The sequence below is a fragment of the Xiphias gladius genome, chromosome 13 (genome assembly GCF_016859285.1).
Source record: "Xiphias gladius isolate SHS-SW01 ecotype Sanya breed wild chromosome 13, ASM1685928v1, whole genome shotgun sequence".
Lineage (NCBI taxonomy): Eukaryota > Metazoa > Chordata > Actinopteri > Istiophoriformes > Xiphiidae > Xiphias > Xiphias gladius.
In genome coordinates, this window is record NC_053412.1 from 14,199,777 (window position 1) to 14,225,290 (window position 25,514).

At 38.8% G+C, this 25,514-nt stretch overlaps 1 protein-coding gene across 2 annotated transcripts in view; it reads left to right on the forward strand.

The window, feature by feature from the left end:
* runx1 (RUNX family transcription factor 1) overlaps window positions 1-25,514 on the forward strand; it is a 73,048-nt gene that overhangs the window by 23,756 nt on the left and 23,778 nt on the right. Inside the window, exons 1-3 of one of the 2 annotated variants that reach the window (XM_040142439.1) lie at window positions 19,672-20,269; window positions 22,832-22,980; window positions 23,137-23,247. In XM_040142439.1, coding sequence (XP_039998373.1) covers window positions 20,242-20,269; window positions 22,832-22,980; window positions 23,137-23,247 — 288 coding nt within the window. In that variant the 5' untranslated portion in view covers window positions 19,672-20,241. Of the gene's footprint in view, window positions 1-19,671; window positions 20,270-22,831; window positions 22,981-23,136; window positions 23,248-25,514 lie in introns of those variants that run through there. The other variant, XM_040142438.1, reaches the window with a different exon arrangement.

Consider the following 25,514-nt stretch of genomic DNA (forward strand, 5'->3'; position numbering starts at 1 on the left):
TTTAACTGTCGCCTAATTTGGCAATAACAACATATATTTCACATATTGAAACATTATCATATGCAGCTATAGACAAAAACATACACAAAAAAGTATTTTAAACTAAATGTTGTGCATTCCTTGATTTTGAGGAATGATGTTGCCCATCTGTATTTTCAGTCGCCTTCTTTGTTTCGCTACACTTCCCCACTGACTTTAACCTCCTCCGAAGTTTCGAAAAGCCACCAACAGGAAACAGCCATCTGACGATCGATGGAGCCTCTGATCATCCAGAGCTTTTTCAGTGTTCCCAACCCATTTTTTCTCCTGACCACATTGGTTCCACTCAGCCTTAATGGGCGAGATGGCGGGCGTGTGTCTGTGAAGTCTGGTGGGACGGGTGCCTTGTGTGAGGCAAGGCGAGGTCCCTTCAGTCCTGTGGTTAACGAAGAAGTCATGCAAAGAGTCATCTCACCCTTTTTTAACTCCTCCTCACCCTTTTTCCTCCCTCCATCCCCATTTGTCCCCACGTTGTGGTTAACAAATGAATGCAAAGAGTTGTCTTTATGTGTGTGTATGTGTGGCCTGTACCCATTAGCACCCTTCTATTCTGTATTGTAAATTCCACCGAGCGATTACGCCTTCTGATTTATTCATTGGCTCATTTGGGACTCTATGCATCCTCGTGTGGTTGGGTTTAAGGTGTCTGATTGGCTGATTTCACTGGCTCCTTCCACTTTGGTGATCCATTTGCGTTTTCCAGAATCAACATTCAACATTACTTAGCATGCAAACCTGCGTGCGTACACACACACACACACACACACACACACACAGACACAAACATGCTACAAAAAACAAAAGTAACCAAAGCCTGAGGGGTGTGAATGGTTAATTAGTTGATTGGAAGTCTTTTTCTCTGACTGTCAGAAATGATATAGGCCGTGGAAAACAATCATTGATTTTTGTGGCTGTCTATAGTGACTGGTATAAAGGTTTATGTATCTACAGTATGTGCCCGTTAATAATGAACAGTATTCTCTTGTGACTGACTAGAAAGAACTGACCACAACGAACTCTACCTTAGGCACATAATTAAAAAAAAATTAGCAACTGTAAAGTAAGAATTTTCCTGGAATTAGACCAGTGCATCCTATGATGTATATCTATTGTAGTGTTGAGGCCTGCTCTCACTGGTAAAATCAATTCCTTTCAATGGAACCACCATGGGAGCAAAGAAAGTCTGAGTAAATTTTTTGCTGAACTTTGACACATTAATTTGCACTGTTGAATGATGGCAAGCCATCTTGACTCAGTTGACCTTTAAGGGAGTGGAAAACCAGGGAGTTCAAAATGGAGAAATCTATTGTAGTTTATTAGCTGTGTTGCACCATCCATTTTTATTTAACCTCCCCTATGTGAGTATAAAATGCTCCACTTAAGAGGAATGGTTTGCAGGTACTTTAAAACCCTCAGTGCCCAATTGCTGCAATCTTCACTGAGTCATTCGTTCATTTCAGTCAAATCTGAATGCACACATGATACACATATTTTTAAATTAGCATACCTTATGTTCACATATACAGACTCAAAAGCTGGGACAGCAATGCTGCTATTCATCCTAAATGGGACATAACGCTGCAACCCAGCACTGCCTGTTGAAGTTAAGAGATTTAAAGGCTCTCAGCGGCACTACAGGAGAAAGTTGAGAGAGGCTGCAAATGCCCGCTGACGCAACGTGAGCTACAACCAGACAAGAGCCATTTGCCTTCTTTTTGATTCCCACAGAAGCAAAAGCACACAGTTATTTACTGCGCCGCTCCACGAGATGAGTTGGGATCACTTCCAGCGCAGATGCAGAACTGCAATGCTGATCCGTCAAAACAGTTTCAAGAACACATACCTTGCTATTCTATATTGGGGAAACAGACACTGCAACAGGAAATGAACAACAGCCTTGTGCATAGTATAGCGGCTACATCAGAAAATAACTGTCCAGTCAGAGCAGGGCATGTAATCATCTACACATGCAATATGCCCACAGCGCTACAACTTCATGAGAGGCCAGAGACCGCCTACTTCTTTGTACCTGTGTGAACACAGCATTACACTTTCTGAAGATCTGCAAATTAATGTCCTTAAATCTGCTTACAAATTCCTTATGATGAGTGAAAGAGCTCTCCATTTTGCATGGGGGGTAGAGTGTTAGACCATTGGCCCCTGCTTTAAGGTAGAGCCTCATTCCCAAACTGATGCTGGCCCACTAGAATGGCATGATTAACAAAGTTATGAAGGTATGATGAAATTTTAGTGTGTTTACTGTGTATAAGGCATTAAGAATTCTAGATGTTTTAATGTGTTGTGACCAATCTAGAGTCAGTGTTTGGTAATAACACTGTCATAGCCTATACATCTAATTACAATTCTGATGTATGATTCTGGGATTTAATGGCCACTATCTATGGCTAAAATGAATTAAGTAACACTTATAGATGAAAGATTTTCATCATCAGTCCCAGTTCTCTGTTGTCCTCCTCCACTCAATCCTTTGTTTCCTCAGAGCGTTATTATTTCATTTTTTACTAATGGAGGTGTAACACTGATACATTGCACAACAGAATCACTCAGCCTTAGGTCCTGCAAGCACTGCTACTGTACAGTACCACTGAAGTTCAGATGACACTGAACGATAGCTTCATTTTATTAGTCCTACATCCCAACACCCATTATACACAGCATCGCACGAGTTGGTCTATGCAAAAGGTCATTTCACTAAAAAAGACTTAGAGTCTGCAGCCAGGCTGTGTGGCTTTACTTGAGCTCACATCAGCATGCTAAAATGCTGAAAGTGATAATGCTAGCATGTTGATGTTTAGCAGGTATAATGCTTACCATCTTCACCATATTAGTTTAGCATGCAAACATTTCCTAATTAGTAGTAAACACAATTTACAACTGAGGCTGGTGAGATTGTTTAACAGGTATTCGGTCAGAAACCAAAGAACTGAAAAAATTTAGTTCTGCCTAAATGATGGTGCTAGATGAAAAGTAAGGAGATCAGAGTTGTTATAATTCATCCTCTGAACACTATGAATGTGTATACCAAATTTTCACAGCAAACCATCCAATGGTTGCCATGAAATTTAAATAAAGAACTAAAAAAATCACCCTCATGGTGGCACTAAAGTAAAAGTCAGCAGGATACATTATTTGGGCACCATGGATATCTGTACCCAGGTTTGTGCCAATTCATCAAGTAGATGCTGGGATATATCACAGTATAAGTGAAAACCTTGTCCTACTGGTGGTGGTAGAGGAAAACTCTGAGGATCACTAAAGTCAGTCGGAGTCATCCTCTGGGGACTATGAAAATGCAAAATTTAATGGCAATCCATCCAATGTTACAAAGCTTATACACAAAGAGGATGTGATGGAACTGCAGTTCCTGTTGGCACAACATGTTGTGCATTATCTGAGGTAGAAAGCAGCCAGTTGAGACGGATTGAGCATCTGATCAGGATACATCCTGGATGTCTCCCTGCAGTAGAGGGACATCCACATACAGCATTCCAAAGTTGAAATTGTTTCCCACAATTTCTGTAACTTGGGGAGAGACTGTCTGAAAATGTGTGACATTAAAAATAACACATCTCATTATGGCTAGGTTTTAATCCCACCTTCAAGTGTGTCTGTTCAAAACAACTAGAAACATTTTGATATCTGACAGGCCTGGACGATATATCCTACCTGGCCTTTAGTGTGCACTTTGGACATTTTAGAGAGCCCTTAGATACATGCAATCCTGTAGCCTGTGATCACCTCAGTGGTTATTTTTTTAATGTGGCCCCTATTGATGAAGCCCTTACTCACCACCAACTCACACAAGGGCTCACATTTGAATACAGATATGGGTAGCAAACAATGCAACCAACATTCTATCCAGTTAGCAATACAGGATTTCCCAACGTACATTTTAGTGCACATCACCTGCAATAAACACAACATTGACAGAAAAAGAGCAGAGGTTCTATATCCAAGACTGTAGCCCAATGAATCCTCCATATTGGATTATTCCACTCCTCACAATTTATGTCCAATGCTAATTTTCAGTACCAAAGCAGGAAGAAGTATGTCCTTTACTTAGCAATGGAGAAAAGAAGGGTGTTATCATCAAAGTGGTGGATGGGCAGGTACTGAGTTTGACTTGCAGGGGACCAGAGTTTGCTTTACTCACAGACCTCCAATTAAAGTTTGTTTTTTTTAAAGTTTTTATTAACCATAACAATGATCTTTCTTTAACCTTCATCATACCATGCACATACTGCATATTATAGAAGGCAAGACTGTTAAAAATGTTGCCATTGGACAAAATATATCTAAAAAAATTTTTTTTTCAGTGAACAAGATGTCCGGCTTTGCACAATGATTCAATATTGCTGTTCTTGTCTGACGATGGGGTTATAGGACTGCCACTGTTTGTAAAAGTCATATATGTTCCGTGTTTTACGGAAGTGGATGGATAGACTGTTGTAACAAACATTGGTGGTTACAGACTTGGTCATCTCAGCAGAGCAGCGTTTGTTTTCCGCAAATTGTTCTGTGATCACTTCATTTTTGTTTCATTAATACTTGGAACATAATTCAGATGTTGATATATTGATGTATCTTTCTTTTTTGGTTGTCAGACAGCTGACCTGAAAAAAGAGTTGGCCTGAGAAAGTCGGCTTCTTAACACGACTGTTAACAGAAATAACTGTGGACTGACCATGTCTGATAATTTTACAGCAAGGTTTTTGAAAACCTCACTTTTACCCTTCCACTAAACATTAGACCTGCATTTGGAAAAGGGTTTTGGAAAAGCTCCAATTTATTGTGAACACCAAAACGGAGAGAAACTATGTGTTTTCAAATTTGTCCAAGTATACATGTCGTTAGTTTGAAGCATCTGTCAGGATTCTAACAGATTTCATACATCTCTTAGTAAAGACTTCACAGACATAGAGTGCATAGAAATGGACTCTGCAGTAAACCTTTCTGATCAGTTGTGACATCCATGTTCACTGTCCAGCCTGCAGTGTGTATGTGTGTTTGTCCTCTGTGTGTGTGTGTGTGTGTGTGTGTGTGTGTGTGTGTGTGTGTGTGTGTGTGTGTGTGTGTGTGTATATAAGTTAAGAATTTCTGCTCTAATGCATCTACTCAGCCATTCAAACTGAACTAAACACAGCCTGAGGCACTTCTATCTTCCTCCCTCTATCTGTCTCTCAGTCTAATCCTGTCTCTCTCTGTCTCTGTCAGATACACACTGTCTCACTTTTCCATCTCTGTCTTCCTCCATTTTATTTCCATTTCTTCGCTGAAAGAATGAACATTTTACTAACTTTGACTGTGTGCATGATTGAATAGGTAGACTTCTCCCTCTCTCTCTCTTCTTCTGTCTCTCTCTCTCTCTGTCCTTCATTTCTTGTGTCAGAAAATCAATTTTTAGTTTAGCAAGGATAAGCCTGTCTTCTCTCATCGCAGAGGCCGGCTGAATAATTTAACACACACGCGCGTACACACCCACACACAAACACTGCATTTTGCACATTAAAAGTACCTTTTTAGCCATTTTCATGGATATTTTAAAAAAAAAGTGAAATTATTGGGACTTTTTTTTTCAGGCATCAAACGGTTTGATGTAAGAACAAATCCACCTGCTTTCTAATATCATGTATCATATCTATATCATATCTACCATATCTATATCGTTTTCTGATAAACATTTTGTGTGTGTGTTTGCGTGTGTGTGTGTGTGTGTGTGTGAGTGTGTACATGTTTTCCTGTGGTTGTTTGGTTACATCTTTGCTCGGAACTATCGCATCAGGATATTTTGGTCCTCACACCTTCAAAGGGCTGTTTGAAGGTTAAGACTTGGTTTTAGGGTTCAGGTTAGAATCAGGTTAGGGTTATGGTTAGGGCAGGGCATTACATCAATGATGGGTCTCAACGAATTTAGTAAAACAAGGATTTGTTAGTATTAAGTATTTAGTGAAATTGATATCTCACACCGCTGGTATTGTTCATTATTTTAAGGTAATAAAGATCATGGACATGTTCCATCAGGAACATTGATTGTCATTCGGAACAGTTAATGGAAGAAGTTGTGGTTATTCTATATTATTTTTTATAGTTTCGTTTTTAAAAAAGGCTCAGTCATTTCCTGTAACACCTGGTCACTGTAGCTTTTAACAAAACATTACTTGAAAAAGAGGAGCTAGTGTGCAACATGTGTACAGCTTCATTCACAAAATAAGGAAGTACTGGGTGCCACTGGAATCAATATTAGGACAAGGTAAAAGGACAAGAAGCTGCACTTAGCAGAACTGAGCTGGTGAACAAGAGAAGTAAAACTTGATTTGCTAATTGATATAGTAAAGCAGAAAAACATAACTATCAAACACTGAGGAGATCGTTCACTGATTGTTTACTTTACAAAGCTGATGATGTGGAGTTTTTGGAGTTTTAAGTCTCCTTTTCCACCTCTGCAGGTCTCCTTTACATTCATTCGTTACATCCACTCAAGCATCAGAGTCACCTACAGTAAATACAAAGAACAACAGGATGAATCTGCGTTGTTGTCTCTTTGTGTGTGTGTGTGACAGTTGCGTTTCAAATACTGCAGTCAATTTTTAATCCATACTTTTCTCCGTTCGTTCATCTTTCTTCAGGAATGAGCTAAAAGGGACTTTTGATTCCGAGTTTAGTTCCTGAATGGAGTTTAGTTTCCACAGTCCCTGGAGCTAGTTGTTTGGAAAGGAGTTATTGTTTATCCTTTAAGATTTGAATATCTCCATGATGTAAAAATTGTTCTCAATGTGGCCTCACGAAATACAGTTAGCCACGGTGACCTTTGCTGACCGTCTTCCTCCATCTGCCACTGGCAGAAACGCTGAAATCTTTACAACAGGGCTCGTTCACAGTTAATGCTGTAAAGCCACATCCCTTAGTGCCATAAAATAATCCAATAGACTGTGACTACGTAGCAACATAGTAAATACATTCTGCCTGATCTCATTGTGGTATTCATAATAATATCTCAGAGCTAACGGCGTAATGTTTCAGTGAGAGTAAAGTATTACAAAAGTATATCAAATAAAGGGTACCAATAAAATGTGCAAAACTTGAAGCTACGTTGTTGTATGATAGAGGCTTGGAGTGAAAAATGTTGCTGTTGATCATTAAAAATATGCAAATTATATTATTTTAATGGTAGAGTTGTGGATGTTTATGCCCCTTATATTAAAAACTACATGCATTCACCATGGTCACTTAGAAGAAAAAGTAAATTAGATTTTTTGTTTTTCTTTGTAATTAAGACATTTTGTGTAAAATGACTTTATTTTAGTCAAAAGGCACAATTGGGTCCCTTGTGTTGTGTGTGTTGTGACACATGTATTAGAGGGAAATTATCTTTGTTATAACAACACTTTAATTACAGCTTGGTTGAGTTTGTTTGTGTGTGTGTGTGTGTGTGTGTGTGTGTGTGTGTGTGTGTGTGTGTGTGTGTGTGTGTGTGTGTGTCATTTGGTGGTGCTGCTAACTGATATGTCAGAAAATCAATTAATTACTTTTAAGCGGCAGTTAACTGCATCCGCACAATACACCTCATGAATTATAGACGAGGTGTGTGTGCAAATACTGTATGTGTATGTGAGAGAGAGATAGAATTGGCCGGCCTGTTAACTAGAGACAATTGGTAACTCCTCCGTCACTGATCAATTGATGAGAGCGCTTCGATACAAATCTACTAAGCCACTGAAGTGTCTGAATTGACTCAGCCATGTCTCCTTCACAGCATTTTTAATGCGTTTGTGTTGATGGTCATTTTCATGTCGTTTAGTAAACTGCCTCCATTAGTAATTAAAACAATAGCAATCAAGCCTTTTACCTTTGCTGGTCTAAACACCACGGAGCAGATTTCATTACCCTTGTTCAAATTTTACTGCACCGATGCATTCAGAAAGAACCTAAGTAACATAGGCATAGAGAGCCATCATCACTATGCTGACAGAATGGAAAAGACAAACATAAAAATACACAATATTTACACTTTAATCACTAAAAATTGTAAGTATAATAAATCTAAGAAACTTTAAAGCACATTTCATACATGAGAAATAGAGTTGCTGTACTTGAAATCGTAAGACAACATAAAACGTTACATATCAAACATAAAAATCAAACTGAAAAAAAGGTTAAATATGATGAATCAATACAAGTATAATTAAAGCCTATTTGAAGAAATGTGTAAAATGCAGCTTCGGTTCTGGAAACAACTCCCAAGACAGGAATCTACAAACAGATAGAGATACATCTGAATGTGTAAGAGACAGCAAGAACAGAGCCCAGCTGTTCCATTGAGGTTGAATGGGTAATAATACCACAAACACTGTGACAGTCCAACCACAGTTTAATATGCACGTGTTTTCATATATTTGATCGAGGGTTTTGAAAGCATTAACATTTTAAGATATTTAACATTTTGAAGCTGACTTAATGTTAAAATTTGACCTTTTTTTTCCCACTGATAGCTGCAACTTGTACTGGTGTTACCCCCAGAATATTGCGATACATTACCAGTTTCAATGAATGGCAAAGAATTAGTATGTAATTTAAACAAAAACATTAGTTTTATAACTGAACTCACAACTTAGACATTAGAATCTCTAATTCTAAAATCGATTGAATTTTCACATTTTAAAATCAAATTTTTCTGTGCAGAGTCTGTGCATGTTCTCTCCGTGCCCGTGTGGGTTTCCCCCCAACACAGCTGTCCAAAGACAGGCAGGTTAACTGGCGACTCTAAATTGCCCATAGGTGTGAATGTGAGCGTGACTGGTTGTTTGCCTCTATGTGTTGGCCCTGATATATACTGGTGACCTGTCCAGGGTGTACCCCGCCTCTTGCCCAATGTCAGCTGGAATAGGCTCCGGCCCCCCATGACCCTCATAAGGATAAGCGGTATAGCAAATTGGTGGATGGATTTTTGACTGTAGTTGAAGAATTCTGATATATATCAGAATATTGATTTAATGTCAAAACACACATTATTTATATGTGGCCCTAATTTCTGTATAAATATACAACTAATGTGTGAGTTGGGCCTTGAACCAAGCCGCAACTATCCACCGTGAGCCAAATGCTATTTTACAGGTTTTTTTCAACCTGACAAAATGACCTCTGAATAATTGAAATTATTTGGATTTATTTTTCAGTTTTGTTCTCTCCAAATAGTTTTGAGCCAAGATGTTCCAAAGAAAGGATTCGACTAAATGACATCTTGATTGCAATTGTCTCGTTCTAAGTAATTGTTTGTATTAACAAAGACTAATTGAACTACAATCAGAGTACGAACCTGGGTGGATAGTTATGTATAGAGAGGGATTATCCTTTAATAGAATGTGAGGAGCTCTAAATTGGTACAGGTGTTGATGAGCAACCAGAGAGATAGAACCAGAGGATGTCTGCTTTTCCCCAGACTCTTTCTTTCTCTCTATTGATCCCTCGCTCAGGGTGGCAGCGAGCGTGTGTGGTATTGATCCCTTCCATGCCACAGTCACTGGCCTCGGGGTGGCCTCAACTCAGGGGACGACAGGGACAGACAGCCGCTGGCAGAGAGAGAGAGAGACGGAGAGAGAGAGAGAGAGGTTTATTTCTTTTCCTCTTCACTATAATTATAGTGTTTTCAACATCGTTTCCTCTTGAATCTATTTGTGAACTTTAAATCCAAATATGTGGTTCATGAAATACAGTATAATATCTATTATTAAGATGTGCTTCTTGTATTAAACAACAGTTTAGTTTCACATTAGACACAAGTTATTTTACAAATATATATTTAGGACTCTACAAAAATTATTGGCAGGGGAGGGGGGCTGAAGTTTATGTTTATGTAGACTGAAAAACTGTATGTTTTTAAATATTTGTAAAAAATAAAGTCTTTATTAAGACTTATCTTTGATATATTAATATATTAATTTGTCAGTTTGTCCTGTGCTTGTGGTTCACTGATTCATACTTTGTCTTATCTAGAGATACTTTGAGTTTTTATAAACACTCTACATTATTACTGATGCCTTTTTCTTTAATACACCTTACCACAAATATGAGAAATATATTATTCACTTCCAGCCCAGTTAGTGTCAGTTCAGCGCACCTGCAGAGCAGCCGTCACACACTTAACTCAACATCAGACTTCCACACAGTCAGACAAAGTAAAAGTGTGTTTCCTGCTCATGGCTCAGTAATACAATCCTAGTGCACCGCTGAGCGTCTCCCCTGCCGAGCTGCTGGCAGCCTCTCAGCCAAACATTCAGTCTCATTCGACGGCGGGTGAAGGAGGTCCCCCTTCTCTACTTCCATGACAGTTTGTTTCGTGGTTTGGTCATTTTGAGACAAAGCTTGGGTTTTAAAGTTTGTAGCCTGCCGCGCTGCGCTCCTGCGCAGACTGATGACTCAAATCGTCGACTTTTAAGGGGCAGCCCTACATGGCACACAATAAATTCCGACCCCCCAGACATTTCCTACAATCCCTTTGTAGATGTTGCTTCTGTTACTACTGTAATTGCATATTATGTTGACATTAATGCAGTTTATTTTAAATATGCTAAAACCATTAATTTGTTAAATTACCTGAGACACTTTTATACACAGTATAACTTGTCTATGTTCAATTTATACATAACTATAAACAATAATATAACAAGTAGGACCTGCCTTCTCAGGCAATAACCTACACTCAGTCTGCAAAATATGAGGGGTCTCAGGAGGTCTCAGACCACTTAATTAACATCTGGGACATGATGAAATGGTGAAGGGTGAAGAGCAGCACAGAAATGTGCCTGACAGTGAGCAGAAAGCTAAAGTGAAAGGTCTTGCTGGTACCGCAGCTGCAGAAGTCCAGTGCCATTGGGTATAGTTGTACAAACTAAAGATATAGACTCATTTTAATGCTTACAGCCTATATCTTATGTATTTAAAATCCAATAAACCTGTCCACATGCAAAGTTCAATTCCTTATTTATCCAAAGGAAAGACCTAACAGGCCTTTTACCACTACAGTGCTACAGTACATAGACTGCCCTCTCACTTTCTTTCATCAGTTAATTTCAGTAAAGGTCCTGGCATTTTGAAACTCGTCTTGCTACAAATTAGGGCCCTGAAAGAAGGGAACTGAACAGTACAAAAAAAAACAAACTGCAAACTAAACCTTCAAAATTAACTTCAAAATATACAAAACAAGTGTTTTTTTTGTTGCTGCATTGGCCGAAAATAAGATTCTTCTGTGTTGCATTGCAGCAACGTGTTGCTAACCAACCAGCAAAACACAGTGTTGTTTTTGAGGCGAAGTGAATGTCAGAGACAGCTAACTTTGCATGGCGTCTACATAAAATGTAATAAAACAGGAGTTTTACAACTGATGATGTAGTCCTTTAAAAACGAAAGGAAGGTGTTTCTTCTGCTGTTATCTTTTTCAATTTGGATTTTTTTTCAGTAGCTTTACTCACTTTAATTGAAATCAACTGTGGTATTTTACATGAAAAATACAAGATATACAGGAATGATCGAAAAAATGTTATTTTTCCTGCTGAAACAAATCATCTGTCTGTCTGCCAAAGCAGTTATGTTTCTAAAACCACACCATGGCTTGCCATCAACCTACCCACAAACACACACACGCGCACACACACAAACACACGAAGAGGCTTTTGTAGACTTGGTTTTGGCTCAGTATGAACACACACCTCAGTCGACCACTGTGGCTCACCATAACCCAGGGACGTACACACACGTGCACCGTTGGTCCAAGGTTGTCATTGTGGGTCACAGGGAGATGTTGCTTCATCATTCGCATGCAGTGTACACACACTCCCTGTTGCTGTCTGACGCACACACACAGGGAGTTTTGTGGTGATATCACCAGCCAAAGAGCCTCTGGGAGAGTCACTGTGGGAAGCTCAGGGTCCACCACTGTGTGTGTGTGTGTGTGTGACATAGTGGTCACCTTGAGGTTTGGTAGTTTATCTCTATTTAGCTTTAACCAAGAGAGAGCAGTGGTTCTGGGGGTTAAAATACAAATAAACCTGAGTTTTGAGTCCAAATAGAAATGGTGAGTCGGAGTCGACCTTTACAAAGTGATGCAAGCATGACTGATCTGAGGCCTTACTTCATTTGAATATTTTCACTGTGTTTCACTATGTTTTTGCTTAGTTCAGCTCTTATCTCACCTTCACATATAAAAAGATGTAAGACTGCATGCCTTCTTAACCTGAGTGAAACAGTAAATGTGAGGAATAAAGAGCTTATTTTTATTTAATATAAATGATTTAAGCTATGTAATATACTTGTCCGAGTAACTGTTTTTGTAAAAACAAAAATGCAGGCTCATCAGCCTCTGTCCTTAGGTCCATCACAGTAATGATAAAGTTTACAGTAAGTCTTAAGAATTAAGTTGAAAAGAAAGTCATCACACTCAAAAGAAGATGAAATTGCATCTGTGCATTAGCTAATGTTTGGCTGTAAAAACTGGAACATAATCAAAACCATGGCACAACATGAGCATTAAACACAACTGAAAGGCAAGGGAAATGCATGAAAGGAGACTCAAGAACCCCTCTAGCTCGGATGGACGCCATTTAACAAAAACACCTGTACCCCGCCCTAGATCACCTCTCAGTTTCGTTCATTCATTGTTCCACTTCCGTTTTTTGGCTTGTCACAGCAGGAAAAGCATAAGTGAAATTGGTAAGATTGAAAAGTGATCGCATTCAATTCAGGTAGCTAGTTCCAGGGTCCTGTTGTTGTGCACGCTGGCTCGGTGTCATGGTTTATACTAGGACACTAAATGGAACTGAGCTGTCGTTTTCCTTCTGTGGCCAGTCAAGCTGTCTGCTGCGGAAAAGGTTTACAGGTAAATTTCAGACAGCTTGGTTGATCACTGACAGGTGTAGTGTTGCACAGCTTTCATTTAAAATGCGACACTCTACATTGTAGCATTGGCAGCAGAAAGTAGAGTGTATGTCACGGACACTACTTTTTTTTGCTGACTTGTGGAAATGTTCGAGCACACGATTAGTGAATGAATTTCACACTCAGAATTCAAACAAAAAATGGCTGAGAGTTATTGTATAGTGCATTGTTTAGTAAACAAAGCCACAGCCCTGCTTGTCATAAAAACTTATGCAATGCAATGGGTTCTTCAGGAAACACACATGTATGCCGTGAAAAGGATACATTCATGGTCAATTTTCAGAGAACTACAGTCATCAACAACATAATGAATGTGGAAGTGGCTAATTTCATGGACATAAAATACTGAATGTAGACAAAACAGCCAACATTTTATAAACATGGCTCTAAAAAAAAAAAAAGACAAATTCAACAAATCAGCTTTTTGCAGGTTCAGTTGCCAGAGTCAAACAAAAATTCATATCACTCAAGTGTGTGACCTCAATTTTCAACTAGAACTTCCAAATAGTGAGGAAGAGGGAGGGTGAGATGGAGGAAAAGACGGAGGGAGGGAGAGAAAAAGGGAGAAAATCATTTGAGTAGCTAAATGAAATTAGCAGCTTTAAAGAGCCTGAGGGCAAAGTGGAGTCGTGTCCCCCATGGCTACGCTTTAGAGAAGGAGGGAATGAATTAAGCTTGACTGGATCCTCTCCTGCTTCTTCACCTCCTCCTCCTCGTCTGCCTGGCTTCTTATTCCCTCACTTTTTTCCTTTTTTTTACTAATATATAGGGAGAGATGAAGTGAGGAGGGAGGGTGTTGCGGGGATGAATGAGGGGTATAAAAGCAGTTTGTGGAGGTGAGGACAGGCTGGAGCTCTTCTTTGCTGTATGATTTTTCTGACCCTTTTTTGATTGACTTTAAATTTTGGACTCTGGACAAACAAAAAGTTAAGAAAAAAACTTATGTGTTCCTTTTTCCTTCTTTTTCTCTTTTCTCTTTTCCTTTTCTTTTTCTTCCCATTCACTCCCATTTCCCTGTTGCTGTTTTCCCTCTTCTTATTAATATAATTTTTTACCTTGATGCCCTCTTTTCTCTCCCTTCTGGGTTTTGGGAATTTGGGCCACAGCTGTTGCTGCTTCTGCACCCAGGATTGAAGCATGAACCCTGGGGCATTCTCCAGCTCTGGCTCCCTGTCCTGGGCAATGTACCTGATGAGGAAAGGCCGGGCAGGCAACGGACTTTTTGGTAAAGCTGATTCTTCTTGATACCTCATGGTCGTCATCATCATCATCACGTGTAGTTTATCCATGCCAGTTTTGTGTTTGTATTGCATTGCACTTTAACGACAAAATCAGTGTTTTTGTCATGTTTCCCATTTGAAATATTATGTTCGCTTAATTTGCAACCACGAACATCTAATAATCCATGTTTATTTCTGTGACTGTGTTATTCTGAGTAGTGTGTCACATATTACTCCTTAAAGCCCTCGAGCATTTTATTTTCATATTAGAATGATACTTTGTTGGCAAAGTAAAGACTTTCCTACTCTGCACTGTTCCATTACAGTAAAATTCAATTCACTGGATTTCTAAGACTGCGTCAGAAATCGCTCCCATGCTCACTCATTCACTCCTCCTTATATTCAGACACTTATGAATCATCCTTCTGTTGTGTCATCTGACAGCTGTAGAGTTGCACAACTCTAATTTTTCACATTTAGAAAAATGTAGGGCAGAGACTGTTGGAAAAAGCAGTGTATTTGCCATTTTTGGTTCCATTGTTAAAAAAACTTTGAGGCACTTTCTGGCGCATACATGCACACTCAGAATTCGGACACTCAAATAAAATGGTAAACAGTAACTATAGTGCACTATATTGAAAATAGGGAGTGACTTCAAACACTGCATGAGAGTTTTCTTAGGGGGTTCTTTCACTCTTTGAGGGGTTCTATGCAGGAATCCCGGATGGGTTCCAGGAGTTATTTCAGGAGTTTTAAGTGTTGTTCGGGTAATAAGTGGAAATGTGTTCTCTGGTTTCGTGGGGTTGTTGAGAAGGATCTAGGAATCCTTGATGGAGGCATTGACTTTAAATTGAAACTGTCAGAGAATGATCAGAAATAGTTTTTATGGCCTATGGGAAGCTTGTAAGCCTACCATCCTAAATATAATTTTTTATATTCGATTTTTGAGGTGTTTGACATTTGAGGTGATTTTATTGATTATGATATTGGTATTAATGATATTCGTTTTTTTGGCAGTCACCTAATCACCTGGACTCGTGCATCTTTGCTATCTTTTCATCAACGTTCACACTGGAAATAAGTCTTAGACTTACAGTAATTGTCTTTACACTTGTGTGTGGGATTTTATGCCTTCCCTCTCATTCAAATGAACTAAGTACAGTACAGAGAAAATACATCCTCACAGACAGGATGAAACCAACTAGCCTAGTTGGACTGGTATCCTACTAAAGAGCTAGCTCTAGTTATAAAATACTGAAGATTCTGACTGGTGATTTTTATTAATTATTTACAACCTCTTTTTATTGATGTCAAATGTCAGCACTGAAAACAAAAAGCTCCCAAAGGGTACGCACTGTAGAAGGCGGATGCTGGTATTTGCTGGGCTAAAGCTGCAGATAGACGATATATGTTGCCAGCAGCTGATTGTTTACAATGACTATATCCCTTAATAAAATAGCCTGAAAACTTGATGTATTAAGTCTTCCTGTTATTGTGGGGAACGCCTCCACACAAACATTTTGGTGGTGATGGAAAATAAAAATTCTCTATTGAAACAAATGTCACTGAGTGGAATTATAACAATTACAACAATTAAAAACAACACATTAGTACAAAAACTATTTCTACATTAGTGTAATTATCACAGTACATATACAAATTCTGTGTAAATTGTGTATGTTTTCAATTTGATGGATCTTTTATATTTACTTGATTGAACCACTGATGTTGCAGTATTTCTACTGCTACTGATGATATGAAGTAATGCTGGTATCAATAGCTTTGATAGGTGATTGTGACCAGGTATTGATTATGGATCAGAGGACACCGAGCAGCTCATATTACGAGCCATTCAGTGGGAAACGCTCACTGAGCGAAATCCAACTCCTCTCCCTCTGTCATGTTCTTTCCCTATTACACTCTCCTCTGTTTCACTTTTCTCTTTATACATCAATACAGTAGTTTCATTTGTAGTATTTTCCCCACGTACAAATATTTTAACTTCAATCTTCAACTCTTTAGGACTATATAACAGGGCTGTTTTGGTCAAAGAAACAAGATCCAATCGTTTTTTTATTTTAGACTAATTCAAAAATTGCAGTTGGTTATAAAATCAATTCTTATATATTTAAAATTGAATATTAAATTTGTATACATTTTGTGGCAACAAAATGAGCGATGAAACATGAGTGTTTGAACTGCTGTAAGCATCAAAACTCATTTTATTGTCTGCATACTTGGCATAAGGCCTAAAATTTTCATAGCAATATAGTTACCAAGCATCCTTCAGTGTTTGAATTATATTTTTATAATTAGGAATACATGTTCTATGTCAGATCTAATGACATAAACTGTTCTGCAATTGCAGGTTTACAGAAGTACTTTAGCTGCAGGTTTACCATGTTTTGTTTTTAGGAAAAATTATACTGAATGTTTAGAAATGTGGGGTTTCATTGTTCATCTTGTAGCAGGCTTTTTATGCGATTTAACAATCAGTGACTGTGTCATTTCTACACAGAAATCTAATAATCTACCAATGAGGTATCTGAATTCCTGCACAGATGATCTTCAGATTACGAGTGAAGAAAGGATAAATAGGCCCATGACAAGGAAGTGAAAAATAGATATTTCCAAGGGCAAATCACATCATGTCCATCACAGGCCAATCCGAGAGTGGAGGCGTTTACATTTTTTATCATTCCCCCTTTGGCTACAAGAGGGATGAATGCAGAGGCAGACTGGCATTTCCCTAAAACTCCTCCGACAGCATGTTGATTTAACTTATATCAAGTCAAGTGACTCCCACAAAGGCCCTGCTGAAACCGGCAGGTGCACTTGACCTTTAACCTGCAAAGGATTGTAAAGTTTGGTGGTACGGGAAAGTGAAAGGGCAGTGGAAGCCAAAAACTACCTTTATTGTTGAGACAGGGTAAATGCAAATGTTCAGTTTCTTTTTTATAAAAGACATCTAACTAACTCATTTTTTGTCATTTAAGAGCTGATATGAAAAAATACAATTCTTAAATTCAAAATTAGAACTGCATCTTAGTATTGCACATACATCAGGGTTTGGTAAAGTTTCCATATCTAATATCATTTACCTCAGACACTGACAGAGACCTCTAAATACCAGATTCATTGCTGACCAGACTTTACATGGAGGCAAAGAGAAGCCATAATGATTTAATACTGAATGTTGAAATTTATAAATACCTGATGTTGAATTTTAAATACTACCAGAATTTAAAGCACTGAAAGATTTTACTTTGATAAAAAACCTATCTGAAATCATTCGGTCTGACTTCCCCTTTGAAATTTACAGTCGGTAATTTTAAGCTATGCTGTTTTAAATATTTGAGTTTTATTCAGAGAGAAGATTCTAGTGTCCAGTATCCAGAAAATGACAACTGAGCATACTACATCAGCTGATGAAGAGCATGTGATATGGTTGATAGCTCCGGGACAAGAGAGGGAGCGTATACTAAACTGAGTTCGCTTTGTCAACTATATACAAGTTCCTCAAATTCAGTTGGTCTTTTTAGATCTACAAAGGTGGCACAAAGTTGGCACAAATTTTGGCGAAATTTAGACAAAAACATTCAAGATGAAAAACTCAAACCTGAACATCTGCGCTACAGGGAAAAATGACTGACCCAGATTGGAATCAATCTGTCCAGTCAGGCAATGTTCTGTTAGTCATGTCACCCACTACAGATGTTCAGATGAGCAGCTACAAATCCTATGCATGTGAATTTTCTATCTGAATTAGTGAGGGGAATAGAAACCACAGAAATTCAGGTGGGGGGCACTAAAAATATTTTACTGCCCTCAGTTCAGCGGAATTTAAATTTAATAATTTTGTAGATGTTATTTATTTTCACAATTAGGTTGTCTATGTAATTAAAAACCAAATTAAAATGGATTTTCTTTGCAGGCACATGCTGCAGATACTATTTATCAGTGGTAATGTTGTCTGTGAGCGCCCGTCATTGTTGCAGTTTGATTGACATATACTGTACATAAATAATACCGGTGCTGAGGTGTTAAAAGTGGTTTGAATGACATATTCAGATCTAGGAATAATGGAAACAACAACGGATTAAGTGTAAGTTCAGCTGAGTTATATCAGGATGCGTTCTGGGATGCAGAGATAACCAAGATGCTGCACAGCTGATACACCTCACTTCATCTCCTGTCTTGTTAAAAATAACTGCATCATAGTGCCGCTCCCAGAAGCTGCATTTTCTTCCATAGAGATACAATAATACCAAACGTCCTTCACAAATGTGATAATTTATTTCTTAACTTTACTTAAAATAACTTCATTTTTCCTCTTTTTTTTTTACTTTTATTCTCTCACCAAAAAAAGATTGTGGAGAGCTGCAAGAAAGCTACAACAAACACACTGTGATCATATTGGTTGGTAATTAAGTATTATCACTTCTAAACAAACTTATTAAACAATTAAACAACACAAGAGCTGTTCAATAAATAACATGAATATGAAACAATAATTAATGAGACTAAGACATTAAGATTTTAAAATATGCTGAAACATCAACAGCTAGATGAAAGAGGGTGCCGTTTCTGCAACAATGGCTGAAACTTCCAAAGGGGACCCACATTTTGCAGTCGCAAATTGTGAATTTAAATCAGGATCATTGATCCAAATGGGGGGGCTTAGATTTTGTTCAAGCAAACTGTTCTTAGTGGCTGACATTTAAATAAGAAGGTGGGTTCAAATAATAAATTCGGTGTGGTGTGCTGTTCATTCAGTCAGGCTTTCCGGAGGCAAGAGGACAGTGTCATGACTTAGATCACCTACTGCCCCCTGTTGTATATAACTGGTACTGACAGCCTGGGCTGGTTGCACTGGATTTTTAGTTATATTGACTAGTCAGGTTAATGACACATTTTACATTATTTCTGAAATCAAAGAGGTTGAGGTGTGAAACATTAGGTTGTTGGATGAAATACTGGATGGTGTTAGAGATTAAACTATGTACACTGATGAACATGAAGAAGAAAAAGAGAGAGAGGCAGAAGGGGACATTTCTCGCATGTACTCTGTAGATTGAGCTATTCAGTTTCACTTTAGCATTTTATGATAGAATTTTAATATACGTTTTTATTTTATTAAAACGTTTCCTTGTTCATTTTTTAGATATAGAATTTCATAAATGTAATACATGAACCTGCATAATGTCACATTGTTGTATTTGACCACATGTACTGAACTCATGGAGATGCAGCCAGTTTCTGCCGCTGCTGCAGCGGAGAGAGGAAGTGCAGTCCCGCCCCTCTCGTTCGCCCCTAGACCCCGCCTTCTCCCGGACGGACGCAACGCTAATTGGTCAATGCCCTTCTAGTTACAGCCAGCGGCGAGCCTCCCCATTGGCTCAGGGCTGCTCAGATGCAAATCCACTGCTCTGCCAGTAAAAGCCTGGCGCTGTCATCCGGGAGTACCATTCATCTAGAGGGGAAGGGAGAGAGACATATGTGGGGAGTAAGGGGAGAGTGCGGGATGTTTGTAACGGGACAATCGGGTTAGGCTGCTGGAATCAGATTGACAAAAGGTTTCAAGTAAATCTGCTTCAGATGTACTTTTCCTGTTTCTTCCTACTTTGTGCGTTTCGTTTCACTTTTGATGCCAACCATGTGTAGAAGCTTAATTTCAGCTGCGAGGAGAGAGAAGGAGCTTTGAAGACTTTTCAGAATCCACCAAAGGTCTCAAAGTGACTTTTATTCTGCATGGAGAACATAAGAAAAGCTCTTTAACTTGTTGGAAACCTGCTTTGAGATCTGAAATCCGGCGCGTCTGGAAGGGATAACGCGCCGCAACTCGGCAGTTTTTTTTTTTTTTTTTTTTGTGGACTGATAACAAGAAGTGGACAACGTGAGAATCTACAGACAAATATACAGAAAAGCATCTACTTCTTGTGACGAAAACAAGAACAGAAAACAAGAACAGGGCAGGAGGTTTATAGGGGAGATCGGGGAAGTTGAGCATCTGTGGACGCACTGTGGCGCACAAATGGTGTTTCTGTGGGACGCCAAATACGGTACAAGTCATTTCTTTATGAATTTACCATTTACTATTATTATTTCTCTGATGCTTTATAATAAGAATCATCGCCGTTGAAGTCGAGCTCATTACTACCAGCAGGACGTCTACCTAAATGTAGAGTGCAAAGAAGGAGAAAGAACACAAAATCATTCGTAGATTCCCTCCTTTCCGTTATTACGCACTGGTTCCGGAGCTGGCAATTTTAAAAGCACTTCAGCCGTCATATGCGAGTCATCTGCCCATCACTATAGTCTGTTTTAATTAAAAGACAAAAAACAAACACTGAAAAACACCTTTCCCTCTGCCTGTGTGTGTATATGGTAGTGTTGTAGTCTTCCTTTAGATTTTATGCTCATGGCCGTGGTGTCAGTACCAGCCTGTGGAGAGGTTATGCTGGCGGTATTCCAGATATCTTCCCCTCTTTTTTGCTCTTTTCCAGACTCAGACACTAACTTCCCACCCCTGGATGTACATAAATCACAGACACAACCGTGGACAGGCTCAGTTACGCTGCTTCTTCTCGATGATAAAATCTGCTGGTTAATGTAAAGTACTTGAGCTTCACTGGGATGCATTATAAAAACAATATGAACAAGAACTTTGTCTACAATGTAACAAACATGAAATTTAATATCACATTAACTATAAAAGCTGGTACTCATCCATATTTACAAACTTTGAAGCGCTGATAATGCTCTGTTCATTTAATTCATTAATTCATTAATTATGATGTGAGTTTAAAGCCATTAAGACTCCTCACAATGTATGATCAGATTTTAGGCTAAAGGTTTGGAGCCAATCTGGAGTCACTTGCTCCACTTCCAGGACTGACATTTGATTGATATTTGTTTTTTTTGTTTGTTTTTTTTAAACAAAATTAAAACTGGTTTTAAAAATATTTTACATTTTGGTATAGTTTATCTGGACCACTGTGATCCACCAAAGTTTTTTTTTTTTTTTTTCGTTTTCTTCTTCGTGCTTTTTCCTTAAATTAAAATGAGTCAGAATTCTTCTAGATCAGTTAAGAATTTTGAGGCCAAAGTGTGACAGAAACTGTTTTAAGGAACAAGTTGCCTTTCAACTTTCAGTCAGTTTAAAATGGTGAGTTCCTCGCCCAGTAACCTGACACACTAATTGCCAGTTCATGTTAAACTGCATTTTACAGATTAATCATACAGTGTGATCATTATCACCTTCCAGTGAGAGCTGTGGAATGAAAAAGTCAGTTCACCTCAGCTCATGCAGCTGCGGCTCCAGCAGGAATTCTAATGGATCAGACCCGGGCTGTAAGCGCAATACAGAATTTAACAGCTGTATAGTTTATTCTAAGAGATAACAGCAAGGGATCAATGACGTTACCGCTCACATTACGGCAAAAAATGAACTGAGAGCTTCACACTTGAAATCTGTTTCCTTCCTCAGTGGCTGGCTCCTTAACCACCACTTGTGCCTCTACTCGGCTTTGGTCTATAAATCTGACCTGGAACTTTCCATGGCTGTTTTAACACCATGAGAAGATAGTACAGTCAGATCTTCTGTTAGATATTTCAAGCATTTTAATATCTCATCCGCCATATGAACTCATTTAACTCCATGTCTCAGTTTGATATGATTTAATGTCAAGAATTCACAAGGGAAGTTTGTAGTTGTTAGCAATTTAATCTAATTGAAATAGGATTATTTACTGTGAAATGACTTGCAGTGAAATTAAAACTATTCTTTCCTGTTTGTGCACCTGTGGCCTCCAGTGGTAAAAACCATTCACCACTCGCAACTGCAACCTCACTGAGAGCTGAGGTTGCAGTTGTACAATATAGTAGCATTGGGAGGGTTTCAAACTGTAAACTAAACTCTAAACCACCAGCATGTGGCTTCAATTGTGAATTGGCTGACTGACAAAGTAACAGAGCCACTGATACTGCACACAGACAGACAGACAGACAGACTGACAGACCGTGTGGCTTTTTAACCTGCTTATTCACCAGATTCCCTCGGCTAGTCATTTTCTGACTAGATTAATTTATGTTTATTATGTTACATGAACCAAATTGGAATTAAATCATCAATTTCACTTTTATTTTCTGTTGACAGCATGCTACTTCTCTCCCAATTCATTTAAAGAAGACTTGAAAAAAGGGGGATGCGTGCAGGAGTGCTGCTGCTGTCTTTAGTTCCATGACTACACACTCTGGTATTCAAGTCAGTGTGACCACGGTGTGTGTCATCATGCACTGTATATATACAGTCTGAGGCCATGGGAAAGTGGTCTCAGACTTTTGGACCCCATCACCCTATCTTCCAAAACTGAAAAATATAACTAAGAAAAGCAGAAAATTTTCACATTTGGAAGCAGAACGGAGCCTTGAGGCAGCGAATTTTAGCTTTAAAAAATGACCAAAAACTCAATTATATAAATAGATGACAATTAATTTACCAACTAATCTAGTGTCAACTAATTATTTAATCTCTCCTCTTACTTTTTTCCATATTTATTGATTTTACCACCAAACACCTTCATTCTGGAGATATTCATCTAATCGCCTCTGTTCACTCCCAGACCCAGCTCCTGGCCGTCGTTACACCCCCCCTTCCACCACCCTCACGGGGGGGAAGATGACAGAGGCCCTACCCCTGGGTGCCCAGGAGGCCGGAGGCGGGGCCGCTCTGGTGGGCAAACTGCGCATGGCAGACCGCGGCATGGTGGAGGTACGATAACATGGAACGCACTCCCTGAATTTGTTATAACATCAAACAGTGAGTGCCCCCTGATCTAAAACTTCCTCCTGGTTCCCCGCTGGTGTTTTACTGTGAGACAACACAGTTAACAGTTGAGTTTAAAATGTAACTGTGATGTTTTTGCAGGTGATCTCAGATCATCCAGGAGAGCTGGTGAAGACAGACAGTCCTAACTTCCTCTGCTCTGTGCTGCCTACTCACTGGAGATGTAACAAGACTCTGCCCATTGCTTTTAAGGTGCGTATGTCAGTGGAACTGCAGTTCCTTTGAACTTTCTTTGTTTCATCAAGCATCTGTCAAATAAACACTGGTGGAAACTACATTTACTCAAGTAACTCAAGTTACTTAAGTAACTCAAGTAAGTTACTTCATAGATTAACAGATGAGCAGCAAATCTTTACATTTGAGAAGCTGGAATGAGTGAATGTTTGGCATTCCTGTTTTATAAATGACCCATCAATGTCAGCTGGTTAATTGATTCATCAATGTTCCACAGCATTTGGAGGAAAATGAGCGTTAACTGAAAGTGATTTATTAATTCTTTTTTTTTCACTTGACGGAGAGAAAGATAGCGTTTTAGCATGATTATTTTTGATTTAAAATAGTGTCCCTAACGTTTGCCCCTGAACAACAAAACTCCAGTGTCCCATGAAAAACAGGAACCGTCAGTGCTAGGGAAAAGCAACCCTGTTCTCGGCTCTGACGAGGCATATTTTCAGGTGATTCAGTGATATTTTAAATGGTATATTTTGCTTAACAAACAGAACAATTTTCTCCCAATCCAAAATCACCATCAAATTTGGAGATATATGGTTATCACTCGGCAGCAACGGAAAGTCTGACAATGTAACCATGCAACGCAATGCAATCCAATCAAGCAAAAGGTGTGGAATCTGATTTCTGTTTGAATATGTCAAATATAGTAGAACATTTTCCAATAGAATATTTCTTTACAAAATAATAATAATACTAATATTAATAATAATAATTTGATACATCCGTCATCAGAACTTTTATGCATACACTATGGTTAATATTTTTGCAGTGTATTTCCTCAATATGTCGAGGTGATGTATCGATGTGTGCGGATGGGGACGGCTTTCCTGCACTTTGAGACAAAATGCATTTGTGGAAAAGCAGCTTTTAGCCACAGAACACACAACTGATTGATTTATTGAGTTTTACGCATTAGTGTTTGCACATGCATGTGTGTGTGTGTGTGTGTGTGTGTGTGTGTGTGTGTGTGCGTGTGTGCGTGTGTGTGTGAGTTTGGTGCATTATGCATCATTATGGAGTGTCATGAGCGGATGTCACTGCCTCTTACTGATAATGGATGACTATTATGATACACACACATGCACACACACACACACACACACACACACACACACACACACACACACACACACACACACACACACACACACACACACACACATAAAGAGAGACACACACATGTAAATACATGTTTCATGAACATGCTTTATGAAAATGCACATGCACAAGCGTACATACATGAGAACACTTGAACTAAAGGTTCACACACAGGTACAGTGTATATATTTAAAGAATGTACACACACACACACACACACACACACACACACACACACACACACACACACACACACACACACACACACACACACACATTGCTCCGACCTGAGAGTTTCCTAATTGTTTCCTAATGTATTGTTTATTCTGCTGGACTGGTTTCATGCTCCATTGCTGCCAGTCTTTCTCTCGTCCGCCAGGAGGTTGCGTGTGTTTTTGTCTGTGCGTTCTTTTTTTCTTTTCCCAGTTTGTGAATGTAAAATATTTCCAGCTCAAGAGTCATATTTTCAAACCGACTGAGTCAGTGTTGCTTTAATATTAGGAAAGAATTTTATGCAATCACATTTCATCTTCAGCTTAGATCAGTACTGTCATTGGTGGATTACTAGAACATCAACGTACTGATATTTCATCTCATACTCAAGGAAATTTAGATGGTAAATGACAGAGTTAGACCAAAGCTTTTGTCTGATTTTAAGGAGACTTAAGGAGAATCGTAAACTCAAGGTTTAACCAAGAGGTTAACCCAGAAGTGTCCCATTTTGGGACTGGGATTGTGGGCTGTGGTTTCTCGTTACCAGAGCTCAGGGTTAAAAGAGAAACCATCCATAGTATCTGCGGTGTTCATTTGCACACTGATGGTTTGGGTGTGATTAGCGTTAATATGGAAATCAACCTCCCTGTCTCTACATTTGCGTAGGTGTAGGAGAATGTGCTCTCTAGTGCGCTGAGCATCACACATTTCCATTTTACATGTGTTTCGGGAGAGTTTTTTCAACAGGGAATGTGATTGACTTTTTATTTCATAATTTGCAACATTTACATGAAATTTAAAACCTCAGATAGTCTACAGCTGTTTGTTTCTCTGTGTGACCCCACGATTAGATAGAACATCTGCTAACCCTTTAGAATTCCATGTCCACCTTCATTTACTGTGGATCTTCTTGGGTA